Consider the following 21,988-nt stretch of genomic DNA (forward strand, 5'->3'; position numbering starts at 1 on the left):
ACTCGGATGGTCTATTCGACGGGACCGAAAGAACTGAAAGATCTTTATCCACCAACGCAAGTACGCTACGAAGGTCCATGACCGCTTCAGCAAATACATTCCGTACCCGATTGCAACCCCAGCAGAGAGGAACTTTAAACTTTCCTCAAGCAGTCAGCATAGCAATGATGCAGAGAAAGATGCGATGAAAGACATTCCGTATCGTGAAGCAGTTGGTAGTGTTATGTACCTTATGGTAGGCACCAGTTAAGAAAATGGCATTCTATCTACATGAGGTTAGCCAATTCCTAGCTAAATCAGGAATGGAGCACTGGAGCGCTGTCGTTCGACGTCTCAAGTGTCTCTCAGGTACAAATAACTACGGACTTCTTCTTGGTGGATCAACTGATATCACACCAAAGAAAATAGCTTGACAGCGTACTGTGACTCTGACTACGCTAACTGACCCGACACGAGACGATCTGGCGGTGAATACGTCACTATGCTAGCAAATAGTCTAATCTCATGGCTCTCACGCAAACACCACACTGTGGTACTTTCAACAACAGAGGCAGAATACATCGCCCTTTGTTACTGCATGCAAGAGATGATATTCCTCAAACTGCTCCTCAAAGCGCTAGGCTTTGTTACTGCATGCAAGAGATGATATTCATCAAACTGCTCCTCAAAGAGCTAGGCTTTGCCACAACCAAAGCAAACACTATTCATGAGGACAATCAGAGCTGCATCAAGATCTGTTACAATCCAGAGCTGCATGGGAAATCAAAACACGTACACACCCGATATTGTTTTGTACAAGAAAAGGTAGAGCGACACGAATTCACCGTCGACTATTGCAACACAAGCTAAATGGTTGCTGACATCAAAAAATTGCTGGGAAAGTTCATTATTCATAAGGCAAACCGCAGAAATCCCTACCAACGCCTACCACCTACTTCTTAGTGAAGACGATAACCGGACGAACGAAGGACACGAAGTTGATCCGGGTAGCTTGATCCGGAATCATAACGCCGTCGTCATCAAACAAGAGTCGTTTCGCACCTTGTACATGTAGCACGAATGCATGACCAGTGAATGAGTCATTGTAGGCCGCACAGAGGTAGAATCCATTGCGAAGCTCCAATTCCTCAAACACACGAGATCCGCGTCAACCACCTAGTACGAAATTGTTCTTTACGAGGGCCTTGAAGATGACGTCACGACGCGCACCACGAAGATCACGCAGAAACTTGAGAAAGATCGCCCACGATGTACCTTGAGACAGGTCAAGTCCATACTGGTTGCGCAACTTCTCAACGAAGTCGTCAATGTCCTTCTGGGTAGCAATGTCCGGTCGTCCAGCCAGCTCCGCCACTTGTACAATCGCCTTGAACATGCACAATCCAGATGTGTCTGCACCGATCGTGTGCTTACCAAACTCGTCTTGCTTGCAGAGCTTGTCAAACTCGCTGACGTCCGAGTCTTTCCACCTGTCGACGAGAGCAATCTCCTCCTCGAAGCTATCCTCCAGCAGCGGCTGTCTTAGCTCCCACGTGCGCTGGTAATACCGGCGGTTATGGCGGTGATACACCACCCACAAGACGCGATACTCGAAGCCCAACTTGCTTTCGCGCCTGTTGATAAGTCTGGCAATCTACCAAGTTTGCTTTGTCGTGGCAAACTTGTCACCAACTGTGACTCGGGATGGACTATAGTACTCACCGTAGATACGGAAGTACAGCTCGTAGGTGTCGGTCGTAGCAGTGCCTTGATCTGTCGCAGTAGCGGCTTGGCCAGGTTCAGTATCAGCTTGATCTGTCGCATTATCCGTTTGGTCTGTAGCAGTAGCTTGCTCTTCAACCTCACGGTCTGGCGATTCGGGTGCGAAATCATCCTGCAGAACTCTACAGCTCCTGCACACGCGAGCGGCAGTCCTGTTGCCTACCGTACACAAGCGGCAAAACCAGGCCTGGTAGTCCTGCTCGGTAGCAGTTGCCGCTAGCACATCAAGTGCTGTTGCCGGATTGGAAGTGGGTACATCACTGTCACTAAATTCACTCACATAAGAAGCATTTTGTATGGCTGCAGCCATTTCATTACATTACCCCTCTTTAGTGACATTGGATACGCGTGCAGCGTCGGCGCGTGCTGCATCTTCGTCAGCCACGCCGCTGCCGCCGCGCGCCTTGTCGCTGCGGGGGTCCCTGGCGCTTTCTCCCGTCGATGTCCTCGCCGCCGAGTCCGCTGAACCGCTTGCCGCCAGCGCTGCACGCCGTCGCGCCTTTGCACGCTTTCGCGCTCGAGCTTTGGCAGCCGTGGGCCGCTTTCTCTTCCCCGAAGCGGATGGCCCTGCCCGTCCGTGTCCGCCGAAGTCGCTTGACCGTCAACCATTGCCTGCACTAGAGCCCATGCCTTCCAAGACGAGCGTCCGCCGCAAGGTCAAGACAGGGCAACAACTAGCGCTTCCTTGGCGAACTTCGTTTTGATTGATTTTATGTTCAACTTCTTATTCTGCATACTCTGTGAGTTATGTAAAGATGCAGGAAGGATGCTAGTGTAAGGCACTTCACATAACATAGCACAACAAACCTCTGTATATAAATACCTTTGTAGCTCAATATAGGTATACCAGGAGGCGGTCTAATTATAGCATCACCAGCCTTTCTTGTAGCGGCATGACACCGCCGCTGCTCGCTACTCTAATTTCACTTCTTCTTTTCTTGTCTTTTCCTCACGTACTCCTACGCTCTCTACGATACCTGTCATAAGCACCAAAGCGAACAGACGGAACAGTAAATTCATGGAGGTGCAAGCTGACCATACGCTTACTGTCCCCATCAGTAGAACGGATATTATGAGTTTTCAGTACGTCTACATTGAAGAGGCCAGTTAATCAAACGTTCACTGATGATTCAAGTTTACGAGCAGACATGCGTCGCAAAGAAGCGCGAAAATGCAGAAGGTGTGCAGCAATCTTTGCTGGCGACTGTGCCCATTGGAGGCAACCATTGACACTTTACCCAGCGAAACTATTTCATCAATTAAAAAAATGAACTAAAATTAAAAATATAAATATTTTCAAATGATCAAAATTAAAAGTGTGCTGGAACAGAATTTGAATGAGATAAAACAACAGTAAGCGTAGGATAAGTTTTACTATTGAGTCACATTTCATTGAAAAAATGTGAGATACGACATTTGCTTCTTCCGGCTAATTCCTCCTAAACCGATGTGCTCTGCAGAGTTAGAATGCAGCTCAGGGCTCCAGGCAGCATTCCATCGCGTCAGCATGAACGAAGAACACGACCATCCCCTTTCAGGTCTCCGGGATCCAACTCGGCGGCCGTTAACTGCTGCATCACGGCTTTCTTCATCGCCCTCCTCGTAGCCATCAAATGGCCCAGCTAGCTCGACCTCTTCGTTGAAGAAATCTTCAACAGGGGTCGTCTACGACTTCGTTCTCTTCCTCTTCTTGACCGGGATATCCATTTATGGCGTGCTCAGCAGCTCTCCGATGGACATCGGGTCTTTTGTGTACGTGTACGAGATTATCACAATAGGCCATGGTGTTCCTTCACGGCTCCCAATTACGGCATTGATATTTATCGAGGGCCTATCATTTGCAAAATGGTGACAATGGGTAGCTAGTGTCAAGCCGTAAATTATGATATCTCCAAAGAGCAAACAATAAGATAGAAATAATGAATGAAAAGCAACTTCATGTTAGTAATTAACAAGTTGCCTTACCAACAGTTTGCGGTCGCACCGTTTTGCCATGAAAATCACGATTTCTTGTGTGAATGGCTGCAAGCTGAAGCGCTCTTGAGAAGAGACCGGCAGGTGACTCGTGAGTGGAGGTCACTTGGGGTTTCTCTCATTGTATTTGCTTTTTGGTAGCTCATTCTCCCTTTGACAAGAAAGAGAACATATCAGTGTTGCGCAGGAGCGGGTTTTCGGAATAAATGGAGGACATCCCCACCCCTCCCTTCGTTTTTACTGAAATTTGCCAATTTCTGGCGACTTCTTTATATAATCAGATATTCAATCTTTGTAAATCTGATAATTCGGGTTTTGCTTGCGAATCCACGTTTCGATCGCCTTAGTTTCATGGTCGAGATCGGAGCCAGTGAGATGGCTACGCCTGAGAAGCTCAAGGACCACATCCTGCGAATGGCCATTTACAGCAAGAGTGATAAAGAACTTGCTGTAGCTGGTGGTAACGGTGTACAAATTCAAGGCCATAGACAATGCCAGCGGCCAGGGCAAAATCAGAACCATAATCATAATTCTGTAGCAATGTGAAAACTGTGTTGCCGGACGAGACAGCCGCCATCGCGTCCAAGATACTGAATCAGCAGCAGGGTAAATGCTTTGAGTGTCATCGGCCAGGTCGCCAGCAGAAGGACTGTCCAAAGAAGAAGAAGCCGGTGCCCTTCTTAAATTCAAAGCCAAGCAGACCACGTATACCAAGCGCCTCAAGAAAGGTGAGAAGATCAACGTGCTGGTGGCTCCTATGACGCCTGTGCCAACTCCGCCTGCTCCGGTTCCAAGCGCTTTGGTGGTGCCTGCTCCTGTCACGCCACCTGCCCTAGAGACGACAACTCGTTTCAAGAGGATAATACCCTGGGATCACAATGCTGAAGAATATGCAGCTCGGGAGTGATGCCTGGATAACGCAGCTAACGTTCATGTGGCATCGGACCCGCACTAATTCACTGAGTACAAGCTGTTATCAGACCAGGAAGCCGACATAGTGCGTGAATTTCAAAAGAAGCTCGCGGCTGTTCTGCTTGGTCATTGAACCGTGAAGATCGTGGTGAATAACTGTGCATCTGATGCTGCCCAAACTCTTCACGATGTGCTCCTGAGCAAGAACCTGCTATCACACTGCAGGCAGGGGACCAAGGCTTTGACATTGAGTGTCTTGAGCGAAAGGACAAAAGAGTGTACGATATCTGGAAGAAGGACGCAAAGTTGCTAGAAGTGGGCCGAAATGTGCACTTTTGATGCTCAGAACTCATTTCTTTCGGGGCACGACAAAGAACAGAAAGCGGTGAGGGAGCGGACATCTTCGAGCCGGCCTTCACCACGTGCAAGCATCACTGCTGACGATGCAGCAGATTGGCAAAGATGGCACGAGCGGCTGGGCCAGTTGTGCCCCCAGTAAGGATGATACTCGATCGCGGCTTCGTTAGCGGTATGATGCTGTGGCAGCGCAGATTTGCTGGCTGCGAAGCATGCCATTTGGGGGGCAGATTAAACCTACGCTAGAACTTGAGATCAAGCAAAAGAACCAGGTTTTTTATTCCTCACCAGAACTCCAGTGCGAAAGACACCAAGGATATGCTAGCTATAAAACATAGCTACTCTCGCTATATAACGGTCTATGCGCTAAAGTCAAAGACGACCTCGCGGTAAATGCAGCCTTGTGACGTTACATCGCTTGAGCCTAGCGCCAGTTCAGCAAGTGCGAAATGCTGAAGGTCAGTGGCAAAGCGTTGGTTAGCGAGGCGATAAACCATTGATGTCAGCAACAAGGGATCGCGTTGATGCCATACCCTCCCAATGGTACGCACCTGAACCTGACAGAATGATAAAATCAGACGTTGAAGCACATGTTGAAGACCATGCTCAACATGACAGGCTTGATGAAGCCTCACGTTTGGATGCATGCTCTGGAGGTGGCTACATTCCTTCGCAATCGATCGTGTCAAAAAGCTACGCCGTATCGCCTGATGATGAACAAGAAACTTGACCTACATCATCTGAGAAGATTCGTATCTATTGCCTACGTACACCTAGCCAAGGACCCGACGCGCGAAAGCTAGACAACAATTGCCGCATTGGTTTTGTGGTCGGTTATCTGGTGGATCAGCCAGGGTACGAAGTCTACTTCCCAGCAGAGAGGGTGGTGGACCACGTCCTGCATGCGTCTATTAACAAGGAAATCCTCTATACGGACCGCTATGAGGAAGGCTACCACAAAATTGTGACAAACTGGCTTTCGTCGGTGGTTGAAGATTCAAGTGGAGTAGAGGCATCTAGCAGTATCTACAGAAGCGCCATTGACGAAGCAGGCCTTGCTGTTGAGGCGGCCGACGACCCATCCGTTGATTTGTCAAAATTACCAAACTATGAGGAGCTTCATATGTTTCCACCTGCTGAGCACACACACACTATTCCACAATCGAGTCTTTAGACAACGAGCAATTGGTAGTTGAATAGTGTATGAGCATGCCGATATGTACTGCGCTTCCAACTTTGAAGGCAGCACAAGTTGCAGGGGACGCTAGTCAAAATGAAACGACGTCTCGATCTGACGGTTTCCTCAAAGCCCGACAAAGGCTCCACATCTAGAGGGTGTAACAGCTCAAAACGGGGATCAACCTGCTGAAAATTACGCGTTTGGGGACAATGTTCTGGAGGAGAAAGCTCCAGAAGGCGATATTTGTAGCAAATCATGCGAGTCTATGCTTGCTGAACCAGCTATGAATGAAGTGACACCTCTAAATGAGTCACCCTTGTCGTCATCGGAAATTGAGGAGCAAACGTGCGGTAAACTCCTCAAAACCGATAAACTCTCCGCCTTGAGAGTAAGCTATCTCAAAATTCTGACGAAGCACGCGTATACCGCAATGGAGAAGATAGTTCACCTGCTGCAAGTGATTGGACGTTACGTTCGCTATGGAGCAGACTCGATGTCGTAGATGGCTACGACTACGGACATCTTAAACGCTTTGAATCTCAGCACCTATCTGCGAAGCCTATCGGATAGAATACGGTAGATGTATTCGCGCTGAAGCGTGAACCTAAGTTCTTGCAGAAAATAATTTACCAGAGAATCAAATTCTGAGTCTGAAGTAGCTCGATGGTATATCAAGAATATTACGATGTCTCGGAGCTTTCAAAAGGCTATGTGCTCGCCTCAAAGTCGCGAGTGGCTAGAAGGAATGAAATATGAGGTCGATGAAATGTTCAAGAAAAAAGTGTTCGAGCTGATCGACGAATGTGAGATGCCGGTTAAGGCGCATCGACTGAGCTCCATTTGGCGATTTCAAGGCAAGGCGATGATGAAGGATTCGTAAACGGTGACGACCTCGATTGGCCGGACGTGTTGACTCGTATGGAGTCTGGCCGTGTAGTCATCGATATTGCGGTTAAATTAGGACTCGATTTGTATCAAGATGATATTGATACAGCCTACTTGAATGCTGTTTTAGCAGTACATTCGTGGGTCCCATGATTTCCTGCGCCCGAGAGGACAAGCGTATCGCACTTTTCGGTCTTCACCAGTCTGTGCAGAATGGTTTGGAAAAAATCAATCGTTGGCTGACGTCGATGGGATTTGTGAGTACGCAAACAGAGCCGTGTCTATATGTCTTCTACAAGACGGCGTATTTGCAATATTTCCATTGTATGTCAACGATGTTGTACGCGCTACAAGCTCTATGGAGCTAAAACCTTCTTTGTTTGTAGCGTTTAACGCTAATTATGACTTCAATGACGGAAATAAACTACATTCGTTTCTGGGAGTGCAGGTTGAGCAAAGTGATAACTGAATTCGCATTCACCAAGAAAAGTACTTCAACGAGATCTTAGAGCGCTCCGGATTTGACAGCGCTTACGGCTGTGCGACCCTAAAGGAGACGATGGCAAATTGCAGTCAAAGCACGGATGGACAAGATGGTGAACTGTCGCTCGACTATCGAGGTGCTACTGGGGCATTTATCTACCTAGCTACAAGCTTTCGACCCGATATTGCCTACTCTGCCGACTACCTTAGTCGATTCATGACTAACCCAAGGAAGAAGCACTGTGGCGATGTCAAACGTACCCTACGCAACATGTCAACAAAGAACTTGAGAGTTGTAAAATCGCCGGATTGCACGGGTGCCAAGGCGATCGTGCTACAGGTGACCCATGCGTGAAGGTCACTGAAGTGTCTTACATTGTATTTACCTTTTGGCAGCTCAGTCTCCCTTTGACAAGAAAGATAACACATTAGTGACGAGAACGTTGAAGACTAAGCATTCTATAGGAAAGTTGTGTTTGTATTACATAGGATTCCTAGCTTACGCCTACGAGCAGTTCTGCACAATCATTGAACGCGTAACTACAGTATTGCACAGGTCTAACATATACATACTTACTGGTCAGAACTGGAATAACGTTCTTGCCTTCGTTCTGATCAAATGCCTCTAATGTCAGGACTAAGAAAATACGTATGCATTTAGAAAAGATAGTTGAGGTACGGGTCGTCAACAACTGCTTCTACTACCATTCCTTAATGGCTTTAAATATTATTATGTATTATTATTAATGAGTCGCGCTCCGAGCAAAATTATCACTTGTGAGACTAAATTTCTCTACCAACTGAGCAACACTCGGTCCTAATCCAACAACCACACAAAAACAAACAAAACAATTGTGCACGTGGGAGCGAGCACAACCAACACATCTACAGCATTTACATTTCTTCCCCTATTAAACAATAGTCAATATGTCATTTTGACTATTATTTTTTAGGTGGATGAAATGAATTATTTATGAATAATTTATGAGCAGGTATTATTCATACAATGGTAGTATGCGGAGCTGTTAATAGGTAGAGCTGTTAATAGGTAGACATCTACTATTTTACAAATGACAGTATACTGAATTTGCTCAACTGGGTCATCGGTGAATGCCACACCCAATAATTGTGTATGCCTGCAGAATTCCGCGAAGCCTGGCAATCTGTAAGAGCCTTCTTCGTTTGTCTTGTGCTGCTGTTCGCGAAAGTCTTCATTTTCGAGTTGACTTTAGCGCTCCTTCTGACTACAACAATGTGACCTGTTTAACATTGTCTTCTCCAATAGGCGCGCCTAGTAAACTTTACATCCATATTGTCGGTACCACCAGAACTCACCAGGAAATTCAGATAATAATTTTTGTTTGATCTCATTAATAACATTAAAAAATGCGATGCCGTCAAACTCATGTTTTTTTGCCGGCATGGTAGCTGAAGACTAGGGTATTGGTACCGGATTTTCAAACGTTATCTAATACTTTAAAACTAGAAAATACCAAGACAGTATCCGGGTCGGACATTTTTCCGGTCAGGATATAATCCCGGTCACCCGCGTCAAACTACAACTTAAGTAAGAATAGGAAATGGATACCCACTATTTGATTCGCCCTGGTTTACCCAAATATAGGTCTATAATCATTATAGATACGTTAAAGTGAAATGCGGGAAAATCCGCTTTCGATTACACATTCGCTGATATGCCATCACTAGCTGTGAACCTCAAACCAAACCTGCGAAAACGAGCGATGAAGAGCGTCACCTACGAAGCATATTTTGCCGCTATCGGCGCCGTCAAAGCCGGTATGGGCAAACGGACAGCGCCAAAACGTACGGGGTCCCTCGCGAATCATTGCGCCAGCGTGTGAACGGTGATGTGCTAATTTTGGCCCATCGAGGGCCACAACTCAAGTTTCTATCGGAAAGGTGGTGATCAAGGTCTGGTGGAGATAAGAACCCACCGCGCACTTCACGGCATGTGTGTAGGGATAGATATACTTCGCTGCATGGTGCGAACAGCAGCAGAAGCAACAGGAAGGCGGTCATGGACGGATGCTTTGCCTAGCAACAAATTCATCTCGCGATGGCTGAGAAAACACCTTCAACTATCCATCCGACATGCCCAGCTTTTGTCTGTAAAGCGAGCTCAACATTCTACCCCGATGCTGTGATGCGCTATTTCAGCAACATACAGAGCGGCTTAAAGAAATTGGATCTAGCGGACAAGCCCGAGAGGATCTGGAGCTGCGATGAGACAGGCATTTTCCAGCAAGGATATGGAGGTGAACGGATCGTTTGCCCGAAGGGACTCCTAGCAAACGTTCAACGCTCGAATGACCGCGAATACACCACCTTTCGGCCTGTATTAGCGCTTCTGGTAAAAGGATACCACCAGGGCGTGGGAAATACAATACCCAGTGTTATTTTGCGTGAATCACATCCGTAATAAAGACTGCAATACCTGGCAACACAATAATAATCACTGCAATAATCACAATATATTGCTATCACTTAGTCTTCGACGCAACCGAGAAGGGTGGAGCAGCTCCACATACTGCGATTAGCACGAGAAATATGGCCGTTTCAAAATTAGCTGGTAAAGTAGATGAACGCAGCGATGTAAAAACAAGCTTACACTCAGAAAAAAGGATCTCGCATGTGTTGCTTGTCGGAGGAGCGCAGAGCAGGATCATACTCGACAGACGCCTGCGATACAAGCCGTGCCTTCTTGGCTTGCCGGAGGACGGAGGTCGCGAAGTCGGCCGTAGCCGGCACTTCCTCTTGTAATGTAGACGGAGATAAAATGAAACTGTCGACTGCATGTAATTCATCCGCTGAGAGGGGTAGGTCGTTTTGCAGCTTCACTATTGCAGACTCGAAATGGGGCGAGTGAGCAATCTCAGCTGTTGGTGCCAAGTAGTTAGCCATGACAGGATACTTAGCAGCACACGCATCAAACAACAGGCGCACCTCGGCAAGCGTGCACGCCTCCGCTTGGATTTTCACACACACACTGTCCAGCTCACGAAGCTTGTCCAATACACCTATAACGCGGCGGTGCGCATGGCCACGAGGCACAAAGTCTTCAACAGCCTCCACCCTCAGGATCGCATCACGGATCTTGCAATATCGGTCAATCATCTGGAATGTAGACGACCAGCGCGTAGTGTTTGCCTTAACAGGCTTGTAGTCTGTCGCCTTTGCCAGTGCGGTTGCATTTTCGACATGACGCAGCTGAATCATCAGGTTTTGAATCAGATCTATCTGAGTCTGATAATCCTGCAGAAATCGATTAGCCGCGAGGTTATATCGATGACTTGCACATCCAATGAGGGAAACGCCCATTCGTGTATCCATACTCTGATTGGTTGCACAATTGTCCTCCACAACAAAGCACACCATCTGCAGGTTCGTCTCGTACACAGTTAGTACGGTGGATATATGATCGAGGTGGGCTTCAGCTGTCTGACCGTCTTCCATTGGCGAAAGCGCAAGAAGGCGCTGGTGGCGCACACCATTGTAGACGTAGATCGCGTAAATACCGAGGAAGTGGGGTGAGTGACTAGTCCAACCGTCGAACATTAAAGCAAAGGAGGTTCCCATCTCCTTTGCAATGATTGTTCCAACAGCTAGAGCCACATGACGCATGTACCGCTTTAGTGTCTTGGTAGTCGTAGGCTTCATTGTAACTACAGCACGCGTAGCCTTGTTTTCCACTTCAGTGATTGGTAGATTTCTCTCGATCACCCATACCATCCATTGGTAGATATTGCGCGTCTTATCATCCACAAAACCAAACGTGGTGAGTGCTGGCGTCTGCGTGGCATGAAGTTCTGCAAACTCAGCAGCATACCCAGCGTGCTTGCTGTTAAAGTGGCTGAGGAGATTGCTGTACCCCGTGCCGGGCGTCTGCTTTCGAGGAAGCCAACAGGATTTACACTCAAAGCGACCTTCGCCGAGGTCGTTGAAGTAGAATGCGCAGAGTTGACGGGAGGTCATCGTGGGTAGCGTGGTGGGTAGCGTGGCTAAGAGCGGTGGCTTGTTCTCTAGAGAGGAAATTGAGAAGTGGGGAGTGTGTGGATCAAAGCGCGCAGAGTGTATTTGCAAGGCAGTCAAGAACTGTTGGTTGTCAGCGCTCCTGGAAATGGTTGGAAGCGTGGAAAATATTGTATTATTGTGCTCAGTTTTGTATTATATTTATCTTGAAAAATCAATAGTATCGTTATTCCGTAAATATAATACCCGTAATATTGATATTATACTATTTCCCATGCACTGGATAGATCTGGATGGAAGGCGCTAAGAAAGAGGCCCGCTGTGCGATGCGTGAAAGCTTAAATTTCAACTTTTACATTGATTCAAATGGTTTGTAAGTCTGCTACACCCTGAGCATCCGCAGTTGCTATTGTTAGATGGCCATTTTGCTCACATCCAAGTCGAGGTTGTAAAGTACGGAGCGCACATGGCGTCCATCGCTTCATTTTGACGGCCCACACGTCCCAATTTCTCTAGCCTCTCGACTTATCCGTCATTGGTTCTTTCAATGCTCGGTATGAGAAAGCCCTCAAGCGTTTTCCAGCACGTAGCAAAAACAAGTTCCTCGCTAAGGCTGATCGCTGGTATTGCCCGCGATCCGTTGATACAGGTATGCTGTTCTCATTAAGCGAAAATAGGATTTGAGAAAGCTGGTATTTTTGCACTGTCATTAGACGTCATGCTGAAAGGAATAATCGAAAGCAAGCCACCCGTATCTAGTGACTCGCTCCCACATCTCTCGGTCATTTTGGGGCACGTTGTTCCGCCGCTAAAAGAGATTGCGTTCACGGAGCGTCAAAAGCGGATTTTGCGCGAGCGCAGCTTAAATCTGGACGCGCTTAACGTTGTCAATCTGCTGTTGCGTTCAGTCGTAGCTCCCGTTTCGCAGATACTTAAGCGTGGAGAATGGGTGAACGAAAACGTTTTTGGCGGGAAGCTGCTAAACTACGAGATGATGTTTACAGCTGTTGAGACCAAAGCTGCTGCCAAAGCCAAAAACTGCTAACAAGAAGTGAGAAACGTGCCTGTCATGAAATGAACCTACATGACAAAATTGAGCATCAGGCCGACAGAACCAAGCGCTTACTACAGTACATACAAAGCGAGCGTGATGGCTGCGTTTTTCAAAGCTAAGAAAGCCCGAAAAGAAGTTCCGAGTAAGGGTGCTGCTGCCGGCAAGTCGAACAAAATATATACTCTACCTCTTGGAGCGATAGTGTCAACTACGGAGGAGCAAGACATCATGATGTCGATTCTATTGTAAGTACGGTACTCCATACTTAAGGAAGATGACACGTTTTATGTCGGCACTATTTACAAAAATAGCATTTAACAATATAGTGACACGAAATACGTCTGGTACAGATATCAGCAGCACCAATAGGCATTGCTGTCCCTAAGACTTATGAGCTTAAAGCTTCACCAGAAAACCCCGACCATCATGGTTGCATTTACCATCCCGCATCATTTTCGAAGACTCAATCCTCGCCTTCATCGTGCGCTGTTTTGCTCTCGTTGAGATTTGTTCAGTACGAGTGGGCACGGCGTGAAGAAGTGGCCACATTTGGAGGAGTAAGGCTGTCGCCATCGAAGAAGTGGTGATGCAGGAAGTTACAGCTACAGAGATTTAAATACGTACTTATACGTGAAGCAGATGCTGTGTCACTGCGTATACCAGACCATTAAATGGCGATTAGAGTTCTGTTGACATATTTCAAAGACCTGTTTGTCAAGGATGACAAGGCTCTCGTCTTAAATTTGTTGTGCTATCCCAGCCTTCGCGGAGATTTTGATAGTAGCCAACTTGCAGCTTCACCGGTAAGCGATGTTACTTGGACAGGAGATGCGTTTATTTCTCAGTAGCAGCAAATGGTTACTTATGCATGAGATTTTGCAAAAGGGTGCAAACGAAGCGTTTATTACATAACGATTTACGCTGTCATCTTAATTAAAACACGCTTGAAAGTCACACCTCTCTAAGTGGCACCCAATTGGTTGGCCGCAACCGACTATTCATTTGTGCAAGTGTCATTTGTAGAAAATGGCTACATGTAGCCATCTTGGAAAAAGAAGACTGCTAATCGTAAATATATACATGTACGGAGGTGCGATTCTGCCTAAAGAAGCTCAATACGGTTTTGCTTCACACTAAGAAAAAAAGTGGATGTTCGAAATTTTACACAAACTAAACAGTAGACCTTGATGTCGATATTCACTTTCAAACTAGATAAATAGGCTACCAATGTAAATAAAGAATTCGAGGTGCTCTAGAAAATGGACCAAGCGAAACTCTTATAATCCATAGCTGCATCATGTTGCTTGTGTTGGCATTCACCCCGATGATGTTGGTTGAAGGGTGGTAGAGTTATACTGCGTAGTAGTAGTATAAAAGTGATGGTGGATGACCCTATTATAATACTAAAATTAATGCGACCTCATGAACAGCATGCGAAACATAGCTACAAACTAATCTCAGCCTTCGCGAAGTTTTTACTAGTGATGCTACGCCTCCAGTACAAAATCCGGAGCTTTTCCGCGCAAAGCGCGTGTGTGTTGATATCAGAAGCGCTATCACTCGGCGCTATCACTCGCGACAACTTCAACGTGCGATTTACTTTATTATCCAGTTAGAGCTACTTCGAAGTATTTCTTTTAACATTCAAACTGCTGTGTGTTCAGCCACATAGTTGAGGTACCGCAGGAGCTTCTTCATCTTGAGAGTTTCGCCAAGCTTTTCCATCGCCCTTGCAGAGTTAGCTGCAGCTGCAATCTTGTCGGTAAGTTTTAACTTGGCAGCGTAGTCGTCAACAGTCATCCCAGCTTTCAACATCGTTTTCATCTTCTCTGTATTCAGAGCCCTTGCTTCAGAGTCATCGTCGTTTTCAGCTGCCGTGTAGTGTTTCCTCAGTAGACGCTGGGCTGGGCCTACCACATTAGCAGCCTGAACACCCGTGTTCGTCGAAAGCGCTTCCGTGGTAACCAGGAATGAAGTCGCAATTACAACAATCACATAAGAGAGGCGCATGGTTTGTTGGCTCGGAACTTGAGGGCTGGACAGCAACTTTGGAAATGAGTGTCGCTTTCAGTCGACCTATGTTTGCTGTGTGCTGCACAGCACCCTGTGCATCCGGCCATTCACAAGGTATAAAAAGCATTCTTCAAGATCGGTGGTGTAGCGGCATCGACACCTTGTCCTTTAGGTACTGTATTTAAGCCATTCATTGAACCTAGTACAAATGAAATGGACCTCTCTCAAAAAAAAGACAAGATCAGAGGTACCGCTGGTTCCCGGTGTTCTGCCGGTTTTGTTTCTGTTATACTTCTTAATACGCGAATAACTTGTATACGCTCATGTGTTACTCATTGCGCGGTTCTTCGATTGAATGCACACACAATAGCGCAAATCTGTTACTGACTTGCCTTGCGCTTAAATCCACTTAAAAACGATCTGGGCCGTTTCAAAATAACGAGAAATTTGTAAGCAAGTGAATCATTGAAAGCGACCAGAATGACGTCAGAGCTCACGATACTGGTAAGTGCGTTTTGTAGCATCCTTCTATCAGCTAATTTTTGCTACAGGATTCTTACACGATGCCATCGGTAACAAAGCCAGTCGAGCTTTTCGTGCCCAAAAACGCGTATGTTTTGAGTTGCGTTTCTAAAACAGATAATATGTGTAAAAGAGACGCAATCATCAGCATTTTTTTTATCAGCCGGGGCGTTCGAACGTGCGGTAATCAACACGACAAAATTGCAAAAACACCGTTCGAAACGGTTTGCAACACGCTCAAACGCACAATAGTACCTTTCGGGGCGGGGCGACGCAGCTATGGCGGCAACTAAGGCGAGCGGGTGCGAGGTCGCGTAGCCGCAGCAAACATGCGCGGGGAGCCCGCGAAGCAGGGCCGCGCGGTATTTGCGGAGGCGATCCCTCACCAGCGAGCCGCGCATTGCACCTCCCAGGTGAGAGAATTTATTAATCGCGAGCGAAGCGAGCCCCAGCCAAGCTAAGCGCGGCTGGTAGTGTGGGTCGGGGGGGGGGGGGCGTGATGCAGTCCGGACGTGTCTCCAGTGTGATACCGATGATCTTGACGGCTGCATATCCCAAACCTCTCTTTCACACCAATTTGAAGCTCCATATATTTTAATAATAGAATTTATAGGTTGTAATTCATTAATTGTAATTTTAATCTTTAAACGACTATTAAAACGTATACTTAATAAATTATAAATAATTTCAAAACGTTTTTCTTTATTAATATAATCAACAGCACAAATTTCAGATAATACTTTAAATTGTGTATTTGTATGATTTTAAAAAACAAAAAAAAAAAGGAATTAATTTATCTGAAGAAATATTAATACATAATTCATTTTTATATAAAGTATAATTTATTATAGGTAAAATTTGTAATAAATATTGACTAAATTTTTTCAAATTCCTGTGATTGCACAACTGAACCTTTATCTAGTCGGGGTCAGTCGGGCATCCGTCGGGTTGGGTCGGGCAATGTAGCCTGACTCTTTCACACCCAGTCGGGCTAGATAACGAGTGCCTATTTTATATATTAACTGGTCTACAAGTGATAATTTCTCAATATTAACTTCACCGATTTTGGAGTTACCATTAACCCCTGCTCACAATTGTAGTGGACATAAATCAGGTCCTGATTAGTCTACAGTATAGACAGATCAGGACCTGATTCATGTGCAGACTGATCCGATCCGAGTCTATCTTAGGGAGAGAGCACAAGACAATTTATGCTGGACTCTTTAAAAAAACTTATCTACTAATTTAATGGGTGCTTCCTGAAATCACAAATTCTACGTGTATCAAATGCGAGAGAAAAGATACATCAAGCACAAATTGAGCCACTCGATTTCCATACAATTACTCGTGTGGAGAAGTTTATCGCTAGACTCCGCAACGAAGGGCTCTAGACTCCACAACGAAGGTTACGGCCAAATTTGACCCCGCACGAAGCGCATAGGGTACCTAAAGCGAGCGCAGCGAGCATGCCTGTGGTTTGTAGACCGTGTGCGAAGCACGTGAAGGACCAATAATTGCCATCATTACCAAGCGAGGCCCACGTGTGGGTCGTAATTAACAGCGGACTTTAAGGTTTAGCCTCCCCGTTTCGTATATTAATGGTATAGTTATGTACGGTGCCGGTGGTAGGCTGGATCAGGTTTTCACTGTTTAAAAAGTTGTCTTCTTAACGAATCCCTAAGGTAGTGACCGCTCTTGGTAGTCCGCGGTTGACAGACCAACCTGCCCGTTGCATGTACAGCATGATGTATCTTATAAAGAATACGTGTTGATTGACAACACATCCAAAACACCTTGTTTTGCAGGATAGCACCTAAGATTTGTTTTGACTTGGCATTTGTAAGAGCAGCCCGGAGGCTCTCCTGCGAAAAGGCATTATATAATGTAAGAGGTCGTTACAAGCCGCGCTTAGCTTGGCTGGGGCTCGCTTCGCTCGCGATTAATAGATTCTCTCACCTGGGAGGTGCAATGCGCGGCTCGCTGGTGAGGGCCCGCCTCCGCAAATACCGCGCGGCCCTGCTTCGCGGGCTCCCCGCGCATGTTTGCTGCGGCTACGCGACCTCGCACCCGCTCGCCTTAGTTGCCGCCATAGCTGCGTCGCCCCGCCCCGAAAGGTACTATTGTGCGTTTGAGCGTGTTGCAAACCGTTTCGAACGGTGTTTTTGCAATTTTGTCGTGTTGATTGTACCGCACGTTCGAACGCCCCGGCTGATAAAAAAAATGCTGATGATTGCGTCTCTTTTACACATATTATCTGTTTTAGAAACGCAACTCAAAACATACGCGTTTTTGGGCACGAAAAGCTCGACTGGCTTTGTTACCGATGGCATCGTGTAAGAATCCTGTAGCAAAAATTAGCTGATAGAAGGATGCTACAAAACGCACTTACCAGTATCGTGAGCTCTGACGTCATTCTGGTCGCTTTCAATGATTCACTTGCTTACAAATTTCTCGTTATTTTGAAACGGCCCAGATCGTTTTTAAGTGGATTTAAGCGCAAGGCAAGTCAGTAACAGATTTGCGCTATTGTGTGTGCATTCAATCGAAGAACCGCGCAATGAGTAACACATGAGCGTATACAAGTTATTCGCGTATTAAGAAGTATAACAGAAACAAAACCGGCAGAACACCGGGAACCAGCGGTACCTCTGATCTTGTCTTTTTTTTGAGAGAGGTCCATTTCATTTGTACTAGGTTCAATGAATGGCTTAAATACAGTACCTAAAGGACAAGGTGTCGATGCCGCTACACCACCGATCTTGGAGAATGCTTTTTATACCTTGTGAATGGCCGGATGCACAGGGTGCTGTGCAGCACACAGCAAACATAGGTCGACTGAAAGCGACACTCATTTCCAAAGTTGCTGTCCAGCCCTCAAGTTCCGAGCCAACAAACCATGCGCCTCTCTTATGTGATTGTTGTAATTGCGGCTTCATTCCTGGTTACCACGGAAGCGCTCTCGACGAACACGGGTGTTCAGGCTGCTAATTTGGTAGGCCCAGCCCAGCGTCTACTGAGGAAACACTACACGGCAGCTGAAAACGACGATGACTCTGAAGCAAGGGCTCTGAATACAGAGAAGATGAAAACGATGTTGAAAGCTGGGATGACTGTTGACGACTACGCTGCCAAGCTAAAACTTACCGACAAGATTGCAGCTGCAGCTAACTCTGCAAGGGCGATGGAAAAGCTTGGCGAAACTCTCAAGATGAAGAAGCTCCTGCGGTACCTCAACTATGTGGCTGAACACACAGCAGTTTGAATGTAAAAAGAAATACTTCGAAGTAGCTCTAACTGGATAATAAAGTAAATCGCACGTTGAAGTTGTCGCGAGTGATAGCGCTTCTGATATCAACACACACGCGCTTTGCGCGGAAAAGCTCCGGATTTTGTACTGGAGGCGTAGCATCACTAGTAAAAACTTCGCGAAGGCTGAGATTAGTTTGTAGCTATGTTTCGCATGCTGTTCATGAGGTCGCATTAATTTTAGTATTATAATAGGGTCATCCACCATCACTTTTATACTACTACTACGCAGTATAACTCTACCACCCTTCAACCAACATCATCGGGGTGAATGCCAACACAAGCAACATGATGCAGCTATGGATTATAAGAGTTTCGCTTGGTCCATTTTCTAGAGCACCTCGAATTCTTTATTTACATTGGTAGCCTATTTATCTAGTTTGAAAGTGAATATCGACATCAAGGTCTACTGTTTAGTTTGTGTAAAATTTCGAACATCCACTTTTTTTCTTAGTGTGAAGCAAAACCGTATTGAGCTTCTTTAGGCAGAATCGCACCTTCGTACATGTATATATTTACGATTAGCAGTAAAGTCACACCTCTCTAAGTGGCACCCAATTGGTACCGACTATTCATTTGTGCAAGTGTCATTTATATAAAATGGCTACATGTAGCCATCTTGGAAAAAGTAGCAAGCGTGTTTTAATTAAGATGACAGCGTAAATCGTTATGTAATAAACGCTTCGTTTGCACCCTTGTGCAAAATCTCATGCATAAGTAACCATTTGCTGCTACTGAGAAATAAACGCATCTCCTGTCCAAGTAACATCGCTTACCGGTGAAGCTGCAAGTTGGCTACTATCAAAATCTCCGCGAAGGCTGGGATAGCACAACAAATTTAAGACGAGAGCCTTGTCATCCTTGACAAACAGGTCTTTGAAATATCTCAACAGAACTTTAATCGCCATTTAATGGTCTGGTATACGCAGTGACACAGCATCTGCTTCACGTATAAGTACGTATTTAAATCTCTGTAGCTGTAACTTCCTGCATCACCACTTCTTCGATGCTTACTCCTCCAAATGTGGCCACTTCTTCACGCCGTGCCCACTCGTACTGAACAAATCTCAACGAGAGCAAAACAGCGCACGATGAAGGCGAGGATTGAGTCTTCGAAAATGATGCGGGATGGTAAATGCAACCATGATGGTCGGGGTTTTCTGGTGAAGCTTTAAGCTCATAAGTCTTAGGGACAGCAATGCCTATTGGTGCTGCTGATATCTGTACCAGACGTATTTCGTGTCACTATATTGTTAAATGCTATTTTTGTAAATAGGGCCGACAAAAAACGTGTCATCTTCCTTAACCCCTCTGTTACCAACGTCGTAAGTTACGACTTTGAGTAGGGCGAAAGTCGTAACTTACGACGTAATTCGAGCCTTCAAACAGAAAATGGCTCGAAAAAAGAGGACACGATACTTTAACCAAGTCAAAGTTTGGAGGCAAATTATATAAGCTGAAAGAGGTCGATTCGGCAAATGTAAAAGAAAGGGTGGGGGAAGGGTAGATGTGCTGCACCGAACAGAATGATGAGTGGCCGAGAGCGCCGACTCGAGCCACTGGTGTCTCATTCAAGAACTTGCCACTATGGCGAGAGTTCGATCAAGTACGCGGACGAAGCAATCAGCAGTTGCCAGCACGATGGACGTGCGTGCCATCGACTTCAAGCATCTCTGGCGGCAGCTACGTGCAGTGGGATGGACGTCGAAGAGACCTTCCGGTGGACTTGCGAAGGAGTGGACGTACACGTCGCCGGACGGGAAGTCGCTCACTGGTGCGAAGCTCGTATATGGTTATGTGCTTCATTTGTCTAATTTATATCACTTGTCTAGGGGAGGATGCTGTGGTGGCTTATGCAATCGAGACTGGGCTTATTGCTGAAGAGAGTGGCGACAGTGAGAGGGAGGTGGGCAGTGATGAGGTCGTGCCGGTGGACGTTACAGTGACGGCGTCACAGATAGACACATCCATCGCGCTGTCGGCCAACACCTTATCGGCGATGTTTGGCACGGACAGTGACCCCCAGTCGGAAGCGGAGGATACGTTGGAGCAGTCAGATCGAGAGATGGTCGTGGGGGCGTTCCAGCGGCTCCTGTCAGGCGCCGAGTCGAGCAATTCGGACGACAACGATGATGGTTGCGCCAGTGTGGAGGAGGAAGGCGCAAGTGTGTGTGGAGGTGAGACTGTGGAGGATGACTGCCGTGTGGCACTGCCGGTAACCGACGTGAATGTTATGGGCGATGGAGATCTTTCGGATGAATACGAGGCCGTCGATTCTAGTGGCAGCGACAGCAGCGACAATAGTGGCGACGATATCATCGTGAGGCGTGAGTACCCCGACGACACACTTGAGGACGATGAAGACGTTGCTCTGATGGACGACGCATTTGTCGAGGCGTTAGGTGGCAAATTAACACTGGAGTCGATCGACAAGGCCGCACTCCGGAGCTTTGAATGGAGTCCTCCTTCGTCCATCTTCGAAGCTGACAGTGGAGGGTACCCTCGCCTGTCTACGGACGTCGCCGTACCGATCAGGGAGCTACAGGACATTGCGGATTCTCCCTTGCTGCTTCTATTTTACTTCCTACCAAAATCACTGTGGGTTACCATCACCAAGGAGACAAATCGCTACAAGAAGCAGACAGTACACGCCAGAGCTAAGCGAATCCGACAGAAGCAAAGGAAACGCACTGTACCAGCCCCCGAGACTGTTAAGCAGATTGAAAGGCGATTGCGCGTCGAGGCTGCGTACGAAACTCATGAGATACTCCACGTCATTGGGCTCTTAGTGGCAAGAATGCTGAACCCAATGACGCGTCGCTTTTCTCGGCATTGGTCAATGACCGAAGACGGTGCAATACCTGCCGGAAACTTTGGCAAGTTCATGGCTCGAAACCGCTGCACGTCAATTCTTCGAGACTTCCATGTCGTGAACAACGAAGCCCCACGGATTCGAGACAAATTGTGGAAGTTACGGCCTGTTGTCGACACGTTGCAAACTCGGTTTCGATCTGGCTGGTCACTCGGTAGTAAGTTCTCGTTTGACGAAGGCGTACTACCAGCCACGTCCAAGCGCAACACCACGCGGATGTTTATGCCCGACAAGCCCCATCGATACGGAACCAAGTTGTTTATGGCTTGCGATTCTGTGAGTGCATACTGCCACCGGTAAGTTTGTTTCGTTTAAAAATTATGTCGTAACTTACGGCTTGAATTGTAATACGATATTTTATTACGTCGTAACTTACTACTATAGATTCGAGGTGTACGTCGGAAAGCGTGAGACCGAGGATGGTGATCAGCAAGCAGTCGACGACAAGACGGGGGCTGCTGCAGTTATTCGAAACATGAAAGCCGTTCTGGGAGATCGATCACAAGGGTTTCGATTGGTAGTGATCGATCGATTTTACTCGTCTATCCCACTGGCTATTCAGCTTCTATCGATGGGTATCTACGTGGTGGGAACGATCATGATCAACAGACTGGGGTTCGACAAGCAAGTTATTGAGAAACGTAAAACACGTCCTCGAGCGATTGAGCGTGGTACATTT

At 46.6% G+C, this 21,988-nt stretch overlaps 3 protein-coding genes across 3 annotated transcripts; 2 read left to right on the top strand and 1 right to left on the bottom strand.

The window, feature by feature from the left end:
* Nucleotides 1-11,835: 11,835 nt before the first annotated feature.
* PITG_11382 (uncharacterized protein) lies at nucleotides 11,836-12,587 on the top strand (the record flags this gene model as incomplete). Its single annotated transcript, XM_002900932.1, has 2 exons — nucleotides 11,836-11,915; nucleotides 12,302-12,587. 2 exons carry the CDS (start codon nucleotides 11,836-11,838, stop codon nucleotides 12,585-12,587), a joined length of 366 nt encoding a protein of 121 aa, XP_002900978.1.
* Nucleotides 12,588-14,240: 1,653 nt separating this feature from the next.
* Nucleotides 14,241-14,606, bottom strand: PITG_11383 (PexRD2 family secreted RxLR effector peptide, putative; the record flags this gene model as incomplete). Its single annotated transcript, XM_002900933.1, has 1 exon — nucleotides 14,241-14,606. The coding sequence occupies one exon, from the start codon at nucleotides 14,604-14,606 to the stop codon at nucleotides 14,241-14,243; it is 366 nt and encodes a 121-aa protein (XP_002900979.1).
* Nucleotides 14,607-18,027: 3,421 nt separating this feature from the next.
* PITG_11384 (PexRD2 family secreted RxLR effector peptide, putative) lies at nucleotides 18,028-18,393 on the top strand (the record flags this gene model as incomplete). The annotated part of the gene is made up of 1 exon (XM_002900934.1): nucleotides 18,028-18,393. One exon carries the CDS (start codon nucleotides 18,028-18,030, stop codon nucleotides 18,391-18,393), a length of 366 nt encoding a protein of 121 aa, XP_002900980.1.
* Between the last annotated feature and the right edge of the window lie 3,595 nt (nucleotides 18,394-21,988).

The sequence above is a fragment of the Phytophthora infestans genome, genomic scaffold (genome assembly GCF_000142945.1).
Source record: "Phytophthora infestans T30-4 supercont1.23 genomic scaffold, whole genome shotgun sequence".
Lineage (NCBI taxonomy): Eukaryota > Oomycota > Peronosporomycetes > Peronosporales > Peronosporaceae > Phytophthora > Phytophthora infestans.